The sequence below is a fragment of the Lygodium microphyllum genome, chromosome 18 (assembly GCF_053477565.2).
Source record: "Lygodium microphyllum isolate KBCC chromosome 18, Lygodium_microphyllum_v1.1.10, whole genome shotgun sequence".
In the NCBI taxonomy this organism is placed as follows: Eukaryota; Viridiplantae; Streptophyta; class Polypodiopsida; order Schizaeales; family Lygodiaceae; genus Lygodium; species Lygodium microphyllum.
In genome coordinates, this window is record NC_141152.1 from 79132145 (window position 1) to 79151724 (window position 19580).

At 39.3% G+C, this 19580-nt stretch overlaps 1 protein-coding gene across 3 annotated transcripts; it reads left to right on the forward strand.

Annotated features, from left to right (window-relative positions):
• Positions 1–13898: 13898 nt before the first annotated feature.
• Positions 13899–17112, forward strand: LOC148021056 (B2 protein-like). Of its 3 annotated transcripts, none has more exons than XM_087698903.1 (6): positions 13899–14186; positions 15267–15729; positions 16074–16174; positions 16284–16367; positions 16464–16574; positions 16673–17112. In XM_087698903.1, exons 2-6 carry the CDS (start codon positions 15273–15275, stop codon positions 16715–16717), a joined length of 798 nt encoding a protein of 265 aa, XP_087555029.1. In that variant the 5' UTR covers positions 13899–14186; positions 15267–15272; the 3' UTR covers positions 16718–17112. The 3 variants fall into 3 exon arrangements, with proteins under 3 accessions (XP_087555029.1, XP_087555030.1, XP_087555028.1); XM_087698904.1 differs by lacking the exon at positions 13899–14186 and adding an exon at positions 14188–14326; XM_087698902.1 differs by lacking the exon at positions 13899–14186 and adding an exon at positions 14195–14299.
• The last annotated feature ends 2468 nt before the right edge of the window (positions 17113–19580 follow it).

Here is a 19580-nt window from a genome sequence, read left to right on the forward strand (position 1 = left end):
TGAGCTTTTTGCTAATTGTTGTAAAAAAATATGTTCAAGTGTGGTTTTCTAATATGTAGAATCTTTGCATGTTTTGGCATCAAGTTAGGAGCTTTTGATTAATAAGCAAGCTAGTCCTTAAAGAACATGAGCAATAACTTGTTTGTTTGATATTGTGATTTTTATTACACACTCCTTAAATAAGAAGATGGCACATGGGCATCCCATCGAGCCATTTACATAGCCTTCCTAATGCCTCTTAGGCCTATCATAAACATAGTTCTTTTTTCCTCAGTCATCCTATGAAAGCATCAAGACTTCTCCTTCATATTTTGGTAAGGTCCCTAATATGCAATTTGTCTAAGACTTCCCAAAAATATTGTGATTTTTATAGTGGCTTATGAATCTAATAGTCAAGTCACTTCTCAGATTACATTCTAAAGCTTGAGGAAAACTTTGTTTAAGGTCTTTAGCATCCCTAACAAGTATCACCTTCTAGTTGATTTGAGAATGAAATCATGCATGGTTCACCCATGTTGTTAGGTGAACCCAAAGAAACTTCACTTCATGACTGCTCCAAAAAAGGTGCATCAAAAAACTTGTCCTCTCTTTTATGGAAAACACACAAAGGTGAGATCTGCAAGCTTTTAGGTACTCTATCCTTAGTGAGGGAACTTGTTCATGAGACATCTCCATAGAAACATGTTAATCTCCTTAATAAGGGGGTGCTCTTTGACATAATTTCAACTCTCCTTTTCTCGGTGTTGACCTTGGTTCCAAGAAACTTTCCCTTTCCAACAATCCCACAACTTGAGATAGTGTTGTGACTATACACCATCAAAGTCTTCTCTCTTCTTATAGTCTCATAGAGATTTCCCATTCCATGTGACTATAAGAAATTTGGGGGGGTGGAGCATGCTGCGCCATGGAGAAGTTAGCCAACCTTGCTTATTTCTTTGAAACTCCAAGACCATCCAATCTCTTTCTTCACTAATGAGTTAATATCTTTCACATGCATCTTTTGTTTTCAACCAATTCCATGTGAATTGGATCCTAAAAGTTGAACATATCTACACACCCTTTTCATGGATTGCCTTGATAAGCATGGTTTACACGTGATGGGTAGGAAATCTCACTAAAAGGTATCTAATGATATCCTTATGATTTGGTTCAATGAAGGGTTTCCCACCCCTTCTTATCTCCTCTAGCCCACTATGAGCTATCACAAATTATATGTTTTAGCAATGGTTGCAATACCACATGTATTGTTATAGCATCATTGCCTTGGGCACATGTCATTAAAGAAAATGAAAATGCTTACTCATTTGCAGTATCTTCCACCCCTGGACTGTAAGTGTTTTGATTCTTGTGATCATTGTCTTTATAGTAGGCAGACTCGTAATTCACATAAGGTGAAGTATTTTGTTACTTTCATTGATGATTACTTATATAAGGTTTGGGCATACCCCATCAAGTAGAAGTCCGAAGTCTTGTCTACCTTTCAATGTTGGCTTCCTTTTGTTGAGAACCAATATGGGTATAGGCTGAAATGCCTACGATCTGACAATGGGGGCAAGTATGTATCTAAAGTCTTCGAGTAGTTTTGTAATGAGAGAGGTATTATGCATCAGTTTGTTGACTACCTCGTATACCCCACCCTAGAATGGTATGACTGAGTGCATGAATGGGACAACATAGAATTTTTGGGCTGAGAAAGTTATTAGCTATACATTTGATTAATCGATCCCCATGCACTGCTCTTGATTATAAGGTTGCTGAGGAGGTATGGTCTAGAAAACCTTCATCATATGCTCATTTGCATGTATTTGGTTGTGAGGCTTTCTACCATGTTTCCAAGGACAAGTGTAATAAGTTGGATCCTAAGTCTGTGAAATACATCTTTCTTGGTTATAGGGATGCAAGGGAGATGGGCTATCACCTATGGGATCCACAAGCTCAGAAGGTCATCCGTAGCCATGATGTTGTTTTTCATGAGGAGAAAATGCTAGGCAGTGTACAACAACAACTAATGCTCTAGTGGCCTAGAACCATGATATTAGATAGGAGGTACATGCCCCACAACCTTTTTTGTGGTGATCTACTAGAGATATGATTTATTTGCACCCTCTATGGATTGTGTTATGGTGACAAATGCTGGTGAATCCGTTATCTATGATGAGGCCATGCACAGAGGTGGTAGTCACTCTTAGGAGAGGGCCATGTAGTCAGAGTATGACTCACTACAAAAAAATCATATGTGGGATTTGGTTCCTTTTCTTAGTGAAACACATGCTTTGCCATGCGAGTGGATGTACAAGTTGAAAAGTATCCCTAGACACCCCAAGCCAATCTTCTCTCCGATAGTCAAGATGACTACCTTAGTATTGGCTTTGGTTGCATAACTAGATCTGGACCTCTATCAGATGGATGTCAAGATGGCTTTCTTACATGGGGACTTGCATGATGAAATTTATATGTAGCAACTTGAGGGCTTTGAGGAAAAAGGTAGGGAACACCTAGTGTGCAAGTTGAGAAAGAGTCTTTATGGCCTTAAGCGAGTACTTGGGAAATGGTACCACAAGTTCATGGTTTTATACATTCATAGAGATATACACGTAGCGATATGGATCCATGTTTATACATGAAGAAGGCCCATGTGGAAGCCTTATGACTTTGGTACTCTATGTGGATAATACGTTGATTGCAAGGAGTGCTCATGATAAGCTTGAGTCCTTGAAAGGTCAACTCAAGAGGAGCTTTGAGATGAAGGACATGGGACAGGCCTCACATCGATAGACCCACATACAAGTAAAGATAAAGAGTGCCAAACCTGGCACCTTATGCCAAGACAAGATTCCCATGGATAAGCTTCCACGAGGAATCACCAAAAGATACAACATATCCTACAACATCCTATTGTCTAGTCGAAAATAGGCTTTTAGTCAAAGTCAGAACATGGCGTACATCATGCAAAGTAAATATACTACCTGAAAGAAACTAGAAATGGACATCTTCAATGCCAACAATATCCAAGTCATTACCCAATCTAATAGATCATGTAACGCTGTGGTAGGAGTGGAACCACTCTTGATGAGGGGTGACATGATATGAAGCCCTTAAATCAATCAACCAACACTAAGCATAGGTGTATAAGGCATAAGTCAAGCGTAAAACATCAAGAGAAGAATCCGTAAGTATGTAATCATCATTCGAATCAATCTGCACAACATTAATCTCTTCAATCTTGATGGTGGACTTACTAGGGACAATGATGTGATCGTCATTCTTTTCTTGTACTTTACCCTTTCCCTTTCCTTGCACTTGTCACATCACACATTTGATGTCACTATGATAGAATACGACCATGCTTCCCACAATAGTAATAAATCAATGTAGATTTATAGTCATGAGACTTATTGTGAGACTGTCCACATGATTGAAAACAAGACATCTGAGAATCTCTCCCATGACAATCATTACTGGTTCTACCATTATTGCTTCTAATTGTCAAAGGATGAGAGGTGCGGGAAGCATATACATTCTTTTGGTTAACCTCTTCATTTAAGAGCTCACCCTCTACATCCCGTAATTTTAGCCCATTAGCAGGTATATTTGCACACCTAGTAGTACGGAATATGTCCCATGCCTTCGATAACATAACCAGCAAGAACAAGGAAGGAAGATTGTCCTTAAATTCAATCCCCTATGAAAATAAGTGGTTGAAAATAGAATGAAGCTCATTTAAGTGGGTAGACATGGAAAGCCCCTCCTTCATATGAAGGTCCATGAGTTGCTTTAGCCAATACATTTGAGAGATATGGCTCTACTTATCATAGACTTATGAATCTTATCCCATAATTGCCAAGCGGTCTGCTCATCAAAGACAACATTATAGTAGACCTGCTCAGAGAGTGACAAAATGGATGTGGTTTCACATAACTCGTCCAATTCATCAGCCCAATCATGTGCATCAATGCGTTTAAGTTTGATACCCCCATGTCTCAATGGCTTAATCTACAATTTCTACATTAGAACTTACCAAATTTGTGCCTTCCACTTATTCTAATTTGTGCTATCCAGCTTCTCAATATTGAAGATAGCACTATTATTTGACCCACCAGTCATAATGCAAGAAATGAAGGCATGTACATCACAAATAGGCTATTGTAAACAACTACCAATAGCCCCATAATCACAGCCAAATCATGGGCTAAGCAAGAGTGAGATGTCCACAAATTATAATCAAGTAATGGTCAAATTCAAGTGATTGCCCTTAGATAGAATGCTTAAAACTAAAATAATAGGCTGTTGTAATAAACTATAGCAATATGCCAACAACCAACTATGAGCAACTAAGAAAGAAAGACTAGGAACAATCGGTACGTACTGAAGGCTATCACAACTGCAGTGTGTTAGCAACCATACATGCGGCATGCATAGATATCATATACACAACCAAATGTATAACCCATTGAGAAAAGCTCAATACATAATCCAAAAGCATAGAAATAGCATTGACATACATACGTACCAGATCTAAAGTACGTGATTGAATTAGCCCATTGTAGTATAAATATATGCAATACGTTGTCGTGCCACTACGCACACATCGTGTGAAAAACTCTAGAGTGTGGCTTCCTTATAGATCTAGAGAGTCAATGCCACTTAAGGCATTAGTGTTACTGTCCATGGTTCAAAAATATTAGATTTTTGGACAAGTTTTAGCCAATTTTTGATATTTTTGATATTATCTCTTGTAAAAATCCATAAAACTGTACACAACTTCTAGATTAGGATAACATGTAAAAGAAAGCATGTAGCTTTTAGCTATTTTGAGATGATTTTATGTAAAAAGAAAGATTAGTAAAATCATGCGACGCGCAATCGTTGTTTTTAAGCAGTGAAGAACACTCTGAAGTGGGAGATGAAGAGGGAGTGATCTGGTAGAATTCTGTTTAGGTGTGTTGGTATTTTACCCTCCTTTCAGAGCCAATGGAAGCATTAGATTGGCGATTTGAGTAGCATAGAGGAAGAACATGCAGTTGGAAGCTCTATTAACATCTTCAAGAACTTGGCTTGAAACCTTCAACCCTTCTCTTATCTCTACCATCTCTGGAGTCTAAGCTCTTGAACCCCCATACATTCTTCTCTCTCAAACCCCTGTGATTGATCATGAAGTGCCTCTTGAACTTTTAAACATTCATTGTAATCTACTTATCTCTTGAAGACACATCTCTATCTATCTTGTCTAGTTTTCTTGCCAAACCCCTATGGTGACCTTCAACCCTACGTGTTGCGACATTGGTGAACCCGACATGAAGGTTGATGTAAGAGAACTCCAAGATGGGGGATTCTTCAAGAGATACTCTACAATAGTTGGTGCGCATACCGTAGCAGACTCAGCAACAACAAATCCAAATGTTACAACAATAACAACAAAGGCAAGACAAAGAGAAGATTGATTCCATACCTATCAAGGCCCTAGAGGAAGTTGGGCGGGAATTAAAACAATTTAATGGTCAAAGTATCTCTTTTTTCATTCGTGCTCTTCTTTGGTGTACCGCAACATGCATGGAGTCACTATTTTGCTAGACTAGCTAAGCATGGTCTTCAAGAAAGAATCCATGGCCTTTTTCAGCGAGATGCGGTTGGGATGCATTCTAAAAAGCCCTACGCGAAGAATTCTTCTTAGAAGACTCTAGCCTAATGACGAAGAAAGTTTCACCAATTGGGTTGAGAAACCCAATAAAGGTTTAGTTGCAACAGCTTTATACCATGAGTTTGAAAGTAAATTTGGATAACTTAATGCTGAAGACCAACAAAGTATGGAAGGTCAGAAGATTGAATTATTCCTTAAGGCTACAGATCCCATTCTACAAGAGAAGCTTGTTGATCGCCTAGAAGATGCTACCTCCGAATTAGGAGTCAAGACTGCATGGACAGATGTTACTAATGCAGTTAACATGATTGCTCGAAGAGAGCAGATGTGACTAAGATTGGGCTCTACTTCAACTTCAACAACTCCATTGACGGAGCTTGTTCCACCCTTAAAATCCCCTATTCCTTTGACTAATCAACCAACTAGAGGCGTTGTATTTGGTGTGACAGCCAACAACATGACAAGAGGGAGTGTCCTGCCTTCCGTGAGGCTAAAGCACGAAAGCTTGTCTTTTGGAAATACGAAAAATTTCATGCAACTAAAATTGGTCTTCTACTGGAGCCAAAATTTGGCAATGGTGGAATGAGGAAAAGATTAGAAGATTTAGCTATAAAGAATGCCTATGCAGCAATTGATGCAGCTACCTATGGGTTGCAAATTGAGCCAACTAAATCAAATTTGAAAGCATGTAAAGCTAATGTGCAATCTAAAGTATAGATGCAGGCATTAGATCAAATGGAACACGGCAAAGTAACCAAAGATGATTTGATTAACGCCAGTCAATGCATTCGAGGAATAACCGGTTGGAAAGAACCAGTAGATTCTTTTTCTGCTTTTGCACATTTGGCCAATGTCAATCATAAAGAAGTCTTGATTGAAGAAAAGAGAAGAAGAGAAGATGAACCAGGGCCTTCCTCTTCTGGACCTTCGAAATGGGTGCCTAGAAGAATGCCTGAACAACCAAAGATTGCTGAAAATATAACCCCAGATCAAGAGATGGAAGATGTGCCACAAATAAAGAAGACCGAAGGAAAGAAGAAAGGCAAGCAACTAGGCTACAATAGAATCTGCAACCGATCTCAAATGAGTTCTAGAAGAACAAATTTTGGAAAGTAAAATTGAATTCACCTTAGATGAAATTCTCGAAATTGCCAAACGTGAATTTCATGATGTAATTATTGATGTAATCAAAAGAAAAAGATAATATGTTGTTGATGATGTTGAAGAAACAGTGTATGCTTTTTTGCAAGCTCTTCGAGTCTTTGTGTAGGATGAAGAGAAGCTGACTGCACAAGGAATTCAGCTTGAAGCAGTTAAAGAGTTAATTGCAGCAATTGAAGTTGAAGTGGATGCAAAAATTAAAGAAGTGAAGATTGAAAATGTAATGGTCGGCTGGTCCAAACCAATTGGGCAGCCTATCTCTCAAAAAGAATGCCGTCTACATCACATGCATGATGAGGAAGAAACCCGATTCATTCCAAGCAGTCACTACTCCCGTACACATTGGGCAAGAGCAACAACGGAGACAATCATCAAAATTGGAGAAAAAGAAACACCATGTATTGCACTCTTAGACCATGGTTTTAAGATAAACGTCATGGCAAGGAGTCTCTATGAAAGCGGCGAAGGGCCCATAGATGTTGATCCAGGTTGGCGAATGAGAGTTGCAAACAACTCTTCTAGAGAGTTATATGCTGCATGTCCTAATGTGCAGGTAACTATTGGAGACATAAAAGACAATTTTCACTTTTTTGTTCAAGACTCTTGTAGTTACCCTATCATTCTTGGGCAACCTTACATTTCTGAAGCCCTCTTGGAAACAAAAGCTCTTGATGATGGTTCTTCCTATGCTCGAATCCGAAGCAAGAATAATGAACGAGTTGTCCAATTTCTTACTGTGTGTGTTAACTATCATTGAAACAGAGATCGACTGCGTGATTATCCTATGCCTCCTAATGCCCAAGAATTCAAGGGTTTTCGGGCTGCACTGCTGTAAAACGAGGCTATGGCAGTGCGTCATGTAAAAAGATTGAACCTCCTTATGCTACAAAAACTGTCTCTAGCAAATTTGTATGTATGTACAGCCAATAGTATGACTATTATAAGTCTCTTCTAGCCATGACTAAAGCTGAAAGAAAATATTATGTCATGTAAAAAGGTGCTGAAAACTTATGACATGATGGCTAAAAATGAAGATATTTTGGGCTTTTTTTTTGGACTAACTACTATTAACACATTGACTGAAATATATGTAGCTGCTCATACAAAAAATCAAGCTGAAAATCGATCCATAAAAGTATGTACATTGGATTTTTATCAAATAATTCAAGAATTTGTTGAGTAGAAAGACATTGGTTTACTCAACAAGGCTGAAGCGCAAGTGGAGACAAAATACAAGACGGTGGATAAGAAAGTTAAGAGTTCCACTGCCTCGTGAAAGTGAAGGGCTGGTTGATAGGGCAGCAAATCAGCCAAGTCTTCGTGATCCTTCCAACATTGGTCATAAGTTCACATCTGAAAGTATAAAAGAGCTCAAAATAGGTGAAAAATATTTCCTTTCGTTGGCTAAAAAGCACTCTTTTATGAAAATGCTAATGAAACATGGAAAATCTTTTGCATTTCAGCCAAGTGAAATAGGTTGTGTGGATCCAAATATTGTGGCTCCTATGGTTATTTTTACGTCCCCACATGTGCCTTGGAACCTCAAGCCCATTCCCGCTCCAAGGGCGCATTTGCCCAAATTATTGGAACTTCTAAATGAGAAGATCAAAATGCACATTTTAGAGCCTTTTTCAACACCTTACTCAAATCGATGGTTTACCGTGCCCAAGAAGAATGGATCCTTATGATTCATTTAATATCTACAGCCTATTAATCGTGTCACAATCCAAAATGTTGGTTTGGGTCCAATTGTTGATGAGTTTGCTGAAGCTTTTGCAAGTAGAGCAATTTATTCTATGGGTGACCTATATTCAGGATATGACCAATTTCAGCTTTCATTAGAAAGCCGAGACATTACCACAATGAAGACACCTCTTGGATTGGTCTGCATGTGCACTCTACCACAAGGTGCAACAAACTCCGTACCCCATATGATGAATGCAATGCACAAAGTTTTAAGGGGCTTTATTCCACAACTTACTCTTCCATTTCTTGATGATGTACCTATCAAGGGATGTGAACTCAATGAAAAGAATGAGGAGCTTGACGAAGATGGCTACAGGACATTTGTTGTAGTTAACCATATTCATGATTGTGACAAGATTTTGACAAGGCTAGAAGAGGTACATCTTACCCTTTCTGGAGCTAAGTCGATTTTTGGCGTAGAAGTCCTAGTGGTCACATCTGTGTGGCCCCTATGATGCCATCAACAGAATGCAAGAAGGTATGGACAAGTAAATAGGGAATTGTGGGGAGTTGTAATAGCATTGAAGTGTGATCATGAACACTTTATAGGTGCTTCCGTAGTGGTAGAAACTGATTGTCTTCCACTATTGGGCATGATTGCCAACTACTCTACACCCGACATTGCTATGCTAAGATGGATTGCATATATTAAATCTCTCAATCCCGAATTAAAGCATATTGCAGGAAAGGCGAATCCAGTTGCTGACATGCTATCACGTGCAAGATATGACAATGAAGAAGAGCTGATGGAAGAAGATGAAGCTGAAGAATCTATACTTGCTGAAATTCATTCCATTGCTGTTGAAAGTACCTTTTTAGTTGCTGCATATACAAACCTAAAGTTGAATCTTGTAGGTGAAGCTGATCTTTTTAATGGTATAGCATTAAGTACAGTAAGAACAGGAAAAGGTACCACTATAAATCAGCATACAACAACAAAGATCAAAGATTTATCTATGGAAGAAGGGTGGTCAACTAGAAGCCAGCATGCTCATTGCATTACTCAAGTTCTAGTTCATTTCCTTGAAGAAGATTGGCTGAAGATTGGCCAATATTTGAGCATAATGAAAAAGAAAGAGACTTGGATTGATGAAGAGTTCAAGCATATTAAGAGGAAAGCTTATGGCTTCTTTCTAAAAAATAGACATCTATGGAAGCACGCAAAGAAGAAGAAAGGAGCGCCTGTCCGAGTTTTAGGTAATAAAAGGTTGCAACTATAGGCAATGAAGGAATTTCATGAATGCTTGTGGGCTAGCCATAGAGGTTTATGGGGAACCTTTATTAAAGTCAAAGAAAAATACTGGTGGGGCAGAACATGTATCGAGATATAGAGCATTTTGTTGAAACCTATTATGTGTGTTAGATGTATTCTATGGTCAAGCATCAAGATGGGTTACAACCGACTTATCCCTTGTCCATACATTATAGATGGGTTATTGATCTTGTAAGCGTGCCTATAGGGATATGGAATATGTGGTATTTAGTGTTTGCAACAGAAGATCTAACCAATCAAGCTGAAGGTAAAGCTTTAACAACCAAGACCACTCAAGCTGTTTGTCACTTTTTGCTTGAAGAAGTATTTTGGAGATATGGATGTGTTGGCAAGGTAACCGCATATAAAGGAGAATTGGATGCCGATGAGGCATGCAACTTCTTTGCTCAATTGGGTATCAAGTTGGCTTCATCAACCTACAATCCTGAAGGCAATGGAAAGAATGAGAGAGGACATCAACCTATTCTCAAAGCTCTAGCAAAGTCTTGTAGAGGAAAGATCAAAGAATGGACTAAAATGCTACCTTTTGCATTATGGGTTGACTGGACTAGTCACATTATAGTGACTGGCTATATGCCAACTGAACTTATGCATGGACAACAACCAATTATGCCAAATGAAGAATCTATTCTCACATGGAGTTTTCTACCTTGGGAGGAAGGCATTAGTAGAGAAGAGTTGCTGACTTTGTGCATATGACAGCTAGAAAGAAGGCCTGAAGATGTTCAAGCAACTATTAATAAGTTAAAAACATCAAGACCAAAAAACAAAAGAAGATTTGATAGGCAACATCGACTTCGGCCAAGAGCTATCCAAGAAAATGAATGGGTGCTTGTCTATGACAGCAGCCTAGATAATCAATACACTGCTTCTAGGAAGATAGTAAAGCGTTGGTTTGGCCCGTATGTGGTAAAGGTCATTCATAACAATGCCACATATTCATTGGCTGAATTGGATGGGACAAGCATGAAGATACTTGTAGCTGGAAAAAGAATCAAGCTGTTCAAATGAAGAGAAAGTTCAACATATGAGTTAGAAGACTTGGATATAATTCAAGAGCATGAAGACATAGAGGAAAAAGAAGAGACAGAAGATGAAAAAATTGACATGGCAAAAGATACTTCTTCTGACATTGCAGATCCGTAAGACTTTGGCACATGCCAAAGGATGTGCAGGTTAGGAGGGGGTGGATGTCATGCCGCTATGTGCACATCATGTAAAAAACTCTAGAGTGTGGCTTTCTTATAGATCTAGAGAGCCAATGCCACTTTAGGCATTAGTGTTAGCGTCCATGGTTCAAAATATATTAGATTTTTGGACAAGTTTTAGCCAATTTTTGATAGTTTAGACATTATCTCTTGTAAAAATCCATAGAACTGTAGACAACTTTTAGATTAGGATAACATGTAAAAGAAAGCATGTAGCTTTCAACTATTTTGAGAGGATTTTATGTAAAAAGAAAGATTAGCAAAATCCCGCGACGCGCGATAGCTGTTTTTTAGGTAGTGAACAACACTCTTAAGTGGGAGATGAAGAGAGAGTGATCTGGTAGAATTCTGGCTAGGTGTGTTGGTATTTTACCTCCCTTTCGGAGCCAATGGAAGCATCAAATTGGCGATCTAAGCAACAAAGAGGAAGAACATGCAATTGGAAGCTCTATTAACATCTTCAAGAACTTGGCTTGAAACCTTCAACCCTTCTCTTATCTCTACCTTATCTGTACCATCTCTGGAGTCTAAGCTCTTGAACCCCTATACATTCTTCTCTCTCAAACCCCTATGATTGACTGTGAAGTACCTCTTGAACCTTTAAACATTCACTGTAATCTACTTATCTCTTGAAGACACATCTCTATCTATCTTGTCCAATTTTCTTGCCAAACCCCTGTGGTGACCTTCAACCCTACGCATTGCAACAACTTATTAAGAGAGTATGTATATGAAGTAAGTATCCCACAGTCTCAATATGAAAGCAAGCTCAAGCTCAATTGTGAATATTCAAAGCTCTATGTAACATTCAAAATATCATGAAAGCTCCCACTCAAATGAAGAGCAAATGCTAGATGAGCACAAGAAGCTCAATACATTAGAGGCGTAGCATCCAAGTTACATATGACATACATTTGAACGCATGAGACTCAATATCTTCTTCAAGCTCTCATTGTGGCATCCAAAGGGAGCATCCAATAGCATGTAACCACAGCCAAGGTCAATGTAATTGAGCCCAAATCTCAACTCAAAATCATCCCATAGTATATCGAGAAGTATACATAACAATTGAAGCAGTCGTACATCCATTGAGTATCTTGTAAAGCATCAAAGATCATTGAGCATAAACAATGTCTAATGAAGGCGTGCTACCCCCAGTAAACCGGTAGTGATATGACAATACAAAATGAGCTAATGCAAGCTCAAAAGCATCCCAATACATTGTGCTGGCAACGATCGGGTATCATAACTAAGTACAAGAGCGTCACATAAGCAATGTAGAATGAGTGGTAGGCTATCTTAAGTATGAATGGCAGTGAAATACCGTGCCAATATTGAAATACGTTAGCTTAGATTAGCTCAAGAGTGCCTTAGTATGTCACCATAATGTCCTCCGAGCATCCAATAATCATTTGGGCATTTGTCGAGATCTCCAACAATGACAATGTGTGAGCAGCTTTCCTTTATTCAAATGTCACTGAAAGAATACAGAATGAAGTGATAATGATAGGCGCCTGCCAGGTGCGCGGATACTGCCAATGTAATGAATACATGGGTGGTTACGCATAGGCACCTTTACCCCCAATAGAGCAAATTTGAAACTTTGACATAGAAATGGTAACTACAACTAATTTGATCCAAAAATCCTTCCTACTTCGAGTAAAGATGTTGTATTTGCTACCAAAATGTGATTGTTTAGACCTCTTACTGGGACGAATATCATAACATGGGTGTGTTGAGCAATTCACAGAAAAAAACAAAGTATTCCCACATAGATAGGTTCAAACCCATCATTTTTTAACAACTGCTACAAAAAATGTAGCAAGTTTACATGCCTTATTGGGGCTAATATCATAACATGGGTGGGTCGAGTAATTCACATATGAAGCAAAATGCTTAAAATTAAGGTTTTCTCTAAAGTGAAGAAGTGTAATGCTATACGATTTTCCTTTGATTTTAAGATCATGAACATTGGGATTATGCTAGCCACAGCTATGGTTTTTGTGTTGGAACCTTAATTTTTTGGAATATGCTTGAGAGTTGTAGAAGGATATTCAAAACTTTGTTTAGGATCACATGGGTAACTAAAGATGGTACCATATCTCGTGAGACCTTATTATTGTTGTTGTCAAAGAAGGTGATATGATAGTGGACAAAGCTCAAAGAGAAAGCTACCCCAACTCACGTTCACATATGCAGACATTACATAGTACCAAATGAGTACATGTAAGCTCTTAGGAAGTTTGTGGTCAAGCATAGGATAATAAAATGCGTTGCTATGTTAAGGATAGAATCTAAAGACTTTTAGATGATGAGGAACAAATGACAGAGACAACAAAGAAAATCATCATTAAAGGTTGAAACGTTATGAATTGGATAATTTTTAGCTAAAATGTTATAGAGTCAATTAATATGTCATGCGAAAACTGCATCGTATTATTTGTTATCTAGCTTGAACATATGTGCGAGATAGGGTTATTGTTAGTGGGGTGAGATCGTTAATTATTTATGAGTTCAAGCTTCACAACCTCCTATGCAAGTTCAAGCTTCACAAAGTCGTGTGTAGAGTATAAGAAATAAGTTCTGGCATGTGCCCATCGTGAGTGTGATGTATTGAGGAGTGGGCGCTGCCCGATCGGGTGGGTGGTTGGGGTGGTCATCCTTTAATATTATTATTATTATTTTATGTTGGTGGGGTTTCACTTAAAAGAAAACAAAAATTTGCTGCTGACTTTTTAAAAGAAAATTGGGCTTTCGAGCTGGACAGCATATTCTAGGGTTTCAGCATTTTATGCCCTGCGACTAATAATCTTTCTCTCTCTCTCTCTCTCTCTGCCTGTCTGTCTGCCTACAAAACCCGCCTCTTTCCGGCTTTGTTGGTTCTCTCTTTGTCGAGCACCCCTCTCCACGGGGCTTCTTGCCCCCCCAACAAGTCAGCTTCTCTCTCTCGTCACCCACAGCCTCCTTTCGTACTGTTTTGTCTTTGCTTCCTTGCGTCTATATCCAGGCTTCCATTACTGTCACAAAAGGACCGATCTTGTCCCATATAGACATACAGACCAGACGGAAGAGAGGAGAAACAGAGAAAAAAAAAGGCAGATCCGAGGAGATTAAAAATCGAAGTCGATCCTGCTCGAGAAGTCTCTCCGGTTCCGTTCTGGTCAGTCTCTCTCGCTCGCTGCGAGTTTCATGTCGTATGCTTTATATATCAGTACTTCTGCAGCGATACTTCAAGAAATCTTATGTGGCCAGCGAGATAATGGAACTCTTCATGTAAATAGGGGGAAGTTGCAATAATCTGTGAGAAAACGCATGCCTTAACCTGTGAGATAATGCAAACCTCGATGTAACCAGGGAGGAAATTGCAATAGTCAGTGAGAAAATGCAATCCTTAACCATTGAGACAATGCAATTTTTCATGTAATCAGGGGGAAATTGCAGTGATCAGTCAGTAAATGCAAGCGTTATGTAATCCGGGGGGTTTTCTGTATCACATTTGGGACATGTGAATATGCGTTCACCTGAAATTGCAAAGCACACAGCACACGGCGCACACCTGCATATTGCCTCAACTATTATTCTGTCACAATCTGTTGGTTTTCTGGAATTGTGAGGCCACATGATGCTGCCCATTTTCCCCCTTAGAACCACACTTTGGGCTGCATTCGGGCACCCTTTTGTATTGCTTATGGCGTTATTGCTGTGCCCTAACCTGACACAATGACAGCATTTTACCCTTCCATTCTGCTCACCGTTTTGGACTTTTGAGCAGGGTTCAGAGGTCTTTAGCTCCTGTATGGAGAATTAGGGTTTGGAGAGAGTATTGAATGTACAGATCTTACGGAGCTTGGAGGCCTGCCTGTACAGCTCAGTTCATATGCTTTAATCTTAAGGCTGGGTTAATAATACTCAAACTTAATTCGATTTTCTAATTTTGGGCTAGCAGTGTGGATTGAGATCCCAGCCTCCACAGATCCTTGCCGTTAGGCATGTTCACAAGAGATAGAGTTGGATGCTTTGACATGTCTTTCACTTCTTTATCTTTTTGTCGGTTCTGTTCTAGTCTGTCTCATTTCTCGCAAGATTGACTGATCCGTTTCATTGGCTGGGAAGTGTTGGTTAATGTGCCATTTTAGTATCTCGTTTTCTGACACTTTGCTGTAAAAGATTCCTATCATGTCACTTCTTGAGTGGTTTCAACTCAGCCTTTCTCACATTTTTTATGGTTTGCTTGGTATAGGTTGCAATGGAGAACCTGTATCCCTTGTACTGGCAATTTGGGGATGACCCCCATGGACAAACTGATGTTCAAGAGGATCATAGCTGGAAACTTGCTGCATCAAAGTTGGCCATTGCCGAGCAAATGCGAGCAAAATTTGATCGGGCCAGGTCGGATGTCAAGGTAGTTTCCTATGACAAAAGCATTCGACAGTATAAAGGGAGAACAAAGCACAGGCTGGATGAGGTAAAAGGGGAAGGATTGAATCAGAAAAATACAACTGGAGATTCAAAATTGGGAGAGTTAGGGAAGTTGGGCTCAGGATTCAACAGTTCCTCTCATAGTCAGCTTGCAAGTAGTGCAGATAAACGATTCAAGTCCCTTCCACCTGCAGAAACTCTTCCGAGGAATGAAACATTGGGAGGGTATATTTTCGTATGCAACAATGACACCATGGCAGAAGATCTCAAGCGACAACTCTTTGGTATGTTCCATTTTCTCATGCAATCTTTCTTTGTACAGAATAAGGTTAACGATGCTGCCTATTTCTTGGCCATTGCCAAGGATTGGTTTAGAAAATAGAAGTGTGGTTCCTTTTCTCATCCCAGTTACATGTACTTGGGGATAGCATTCTCTCTCCCATGTCGATCTCGTTTGTAGCGAGGAACAAAAGCATTTCAAGTCATCAGTTTCTACGTGTGCCCTACACTGCCTTTGTAGATACTTCTTGCCAAAATTCTGTTTTGCATTGTATTTCTTGTTGCTAATTCTGTTTTTCATTGTTTTTCTTGTTGCTCATTCTTTGTTTTGTACTGCTATGTGCATCAGGTTTGCCTCAAAGATACAGGGATTCTGTTCGTGCCATTCAACCAGGCCTGCCATTATTCCTCTACAATTATACCACACACCAGCTTCATGGCGTATACGAGGTTTGTGTGGGATGGCAATGCTTCATACATATAGATTAGAATTTTTATGAAGTGCCATTTTGCATTTTCGAGAGATAATCTGGTTGTCTTGATGGAATTTTTGTTTCAGGCTGCAAGTTTTGGAGGTTCCAACATTGACCCTACTGCATGGGAGGACAAGAAAAGTAAAGGAGAATCCAGATTTCCAGCCCAGGTTAGTCTATGGCTTGAATCTGGTTTTTTTCTACCTGTGTCAGGGTTCCTGAACATCTGGAAGATTTGTAATGCTTTTGATTTGTTTCCCAAATAGGTTAGAATACGAGTGCGAAAGATTTCCAAACCGCTAGAAGAGGACTCTTTCAGGCCTGTTCTTCATCATTACGATGGGCCTAAGTTTCGTCTGCAACTTTCTGTTCCTGAGGTAGGAATATTTACATGTTGGTGGGCATGAGGCAGAGAATGTGATTTCGTACAACAGCTTCTTCCTTGACTGACTTTTTAAATGTTTCATATACGCAGACCTTGGCCTTACTGGATTTATTCTCGGAAAATGGTCAAATGTGAAACTTTTTGGGGGCAGGCCATGGTAGTTAAGCAAGATCCAGGAGACAGTGAATGCTTTCTGGTGGTTGAATAAATGTGGTATAACTTGTAAAATTGAGGTTGCTCATCTTGAACTCGTGGCGACAGGATGTGAACTCTTAACAGTTACATCTCTGCACACTGAATGCTCTAAGGAGCAGAGTTTCAAAGTTTTCTGTGCAAGCTTGACAGATTTGTTTCTCCATGAACTAAATAATGGGCTTGCTCAGAAAAAGAGGAAATATCACCTTAGAATAACAGGATTTGCTTTGGTTGAGGAGAGATGATTTTTGCATGTTATGGAAAGGACAAAAAGGTCACTTTTCCAGGTGTAAATAGATTTTATTTTTCTTTAAAGAAAAAGCTCTTAAAATTTATGAGAGCATTTTGTAATCCACTCTGGAGTCTGAAGGAATTTCAATAAGACAACAGAGCCTACATGGGTTTGTTGGGATGCGGATCCAAGATCTAGCATCAGTTTCATATGGCAATCCTGAATGGAGTTTATGTACCATGTTTTGACTGACACTGCTAATGTTTGCACAGCTGTACATACCAGGGTTTTGGATTCTTATTTGGATGTGTGCTTTCTTGATGAGGCATGGAGATCGTTATGTTGTTTGGAGAGTTCTTACAATTCATATTTACTTCTGGGCTGCTTGTTGTGGCACTATGTGTGCTCTCTCGTTCCTGATGTTTGGCAAGTGAATTTGCATTTCATGGCATGCAGCATTGACTATTACTCAAAAAAAAGTGTGTGAGCAAACTTCTGAAAGTTAATGGTCCATGGAAGCTCATGTCAGTTATTACTGGCTAGAAGTATTATTATAGTCACTGCCCTTTGGTGCCAGGCTAGGCCCAGGTCAATCAACTTGCACAAGTCGTCCAAGTTTTGACTTGCTGTGTGTGACTTGTGCTTCTTGACCTTAACCCTGGAAAAATAGGTAATTGCTGTGGTCTACGAAGCACCCTCTAAATTGAGTTTACTTTGTTAACTAGATTAAGTCGCTCTGAAGTGGCAGAGATTGATTGGATTGCAGTGGCAAATAGCAATAGTTTAGAAGCTTTTCCACTCCACTTGAGAGGTATGATATCTGGGGCTCACTGTTACTGTGAATCTGCAGGTGTCCAGTGTTCTAGGCAGGAGATAACTTCCTTGCTCAGGTCTATTGACCTGGCGCACCGGTCATTTTTTGTTTCTATTTGGACACTGCTAATAATAGGCTTACATCACCTCCAGCAACCTGAAATGGACTTTCAGCCACCTCAAATGGCGGTTAATGAATATCTACAAGAATACATACTGTGGTTTATCGAATGAATCTTTGCAAAATCTTAGGTGTTTTGGTGTTGCAGAAAGTCTAATTCGGCATGTGTCCAATGGTTCTGTATCCTGGCTGAAGATTGACATTCGTCAAATGTCTTTGGGGTGCGAATTTGAAAAGGTTGCACGTGTCTGGTTTGTTTTGTTGATTAAGATGCTAGTTAAGAATGAATGCGGATGGAGAAGGATGGGGATAAGTATATTGCGGAATTTGCAGAGCTGCAATGGTTGAATGTAAAGAGAGTCAGTGTAGCTGCTCTGGTACCACTAAGGTGATCTAGAAATAGACAGATTGGGGTTCCTCCTTTGCTGTCTGTGGAGATAGTATGCACAAAAATGGACATGTAAACTTGTTGGTTTGATCTTTGGCTATTAGTTGATTGTCAGGTAATTATCAGGAGTTACTTTGGATTGATTGAACAGAGTGGAAGAGAGATCAGAAGTATCTTTAAAGGACGCAATGGCACTTGATTTGGATGATAAGGCGACAACTACTATGAAGTTGAACTAGCAGTTGAGGTGACCAAGAGAAGGCAAAGCAACCACGGCTTGAGTGATTTGTAAATAGCCCAAAGTGTACCCCAAAAATGAACCTTGTACTCCACCTCAAACTTTGTTACTAGGGCATATTATAAGCCCCCCTTTTTTTTTGGGCAAGAGGCTTGAAAGTTGAAAGCTGCTTTTGAGATGTATCTAAGGTTTGAACTCACACACCTATGTACACACCCACACACTCAAACCACTTGAGCTACAATCCCATTGGCAACATACTGTAAATGTTGAAAGGAGTAATAAAGAGTGTAAGCAGTCCCATAGGCAACATATTTTAAACGACGAAAGGAGTGTAATAAAGAGTTTTAAGTAGTTCTAGGAAACAAATGTAACTCTTGCGTTTTGCAAATGAGAGATTGGAAAGCTTGGTGGAATGCTATTTAAAGTGAAATGAACAAGTGAACTACCTTGATAGGAAGAATATGGAAATATTGGTTCTCAAATGGTTGAAGTGTAGGTTTTGGTTGGTCAAAGTGCCAAGCTGACATGGTTGTTTCAGTGGCTCAATTTAGTAGGGTGGCTGATGTTCTCTAATTGCATCATTGTTAAGTGGGTATGTCTCAAGAACCTTAGGGAAGAGTTTAAAATGGAAGTCAATTCCAGATGGGTCATGTGAATTTTTATTCCCTCAGTGTTGTATGGGCCATGTGGTTTATAATCACATCATTTTTCAAGTGGGGGGTCTCTCAAGAACCTGCGGTGTATAATCACATCACCTGTCAAGTGTGGGGTCTCTCTTAAGAACATTAGGGTAGTGTTAACAATGCAAAAAATATATACACTTAATGTTTCCCCAAATTTACCCATTTATTGTATATCCATCATCACTATTGTAGCCTATATAAGAATTTATGGAATAGATAATCTAAATGGACAAATAGATGGGAATATTTTCTATCATATTCTAGTGGATCAAGGATATGAAGTTGTTTTTATTGGGAGCCAATCCACCTTATGCTAACCAACTCT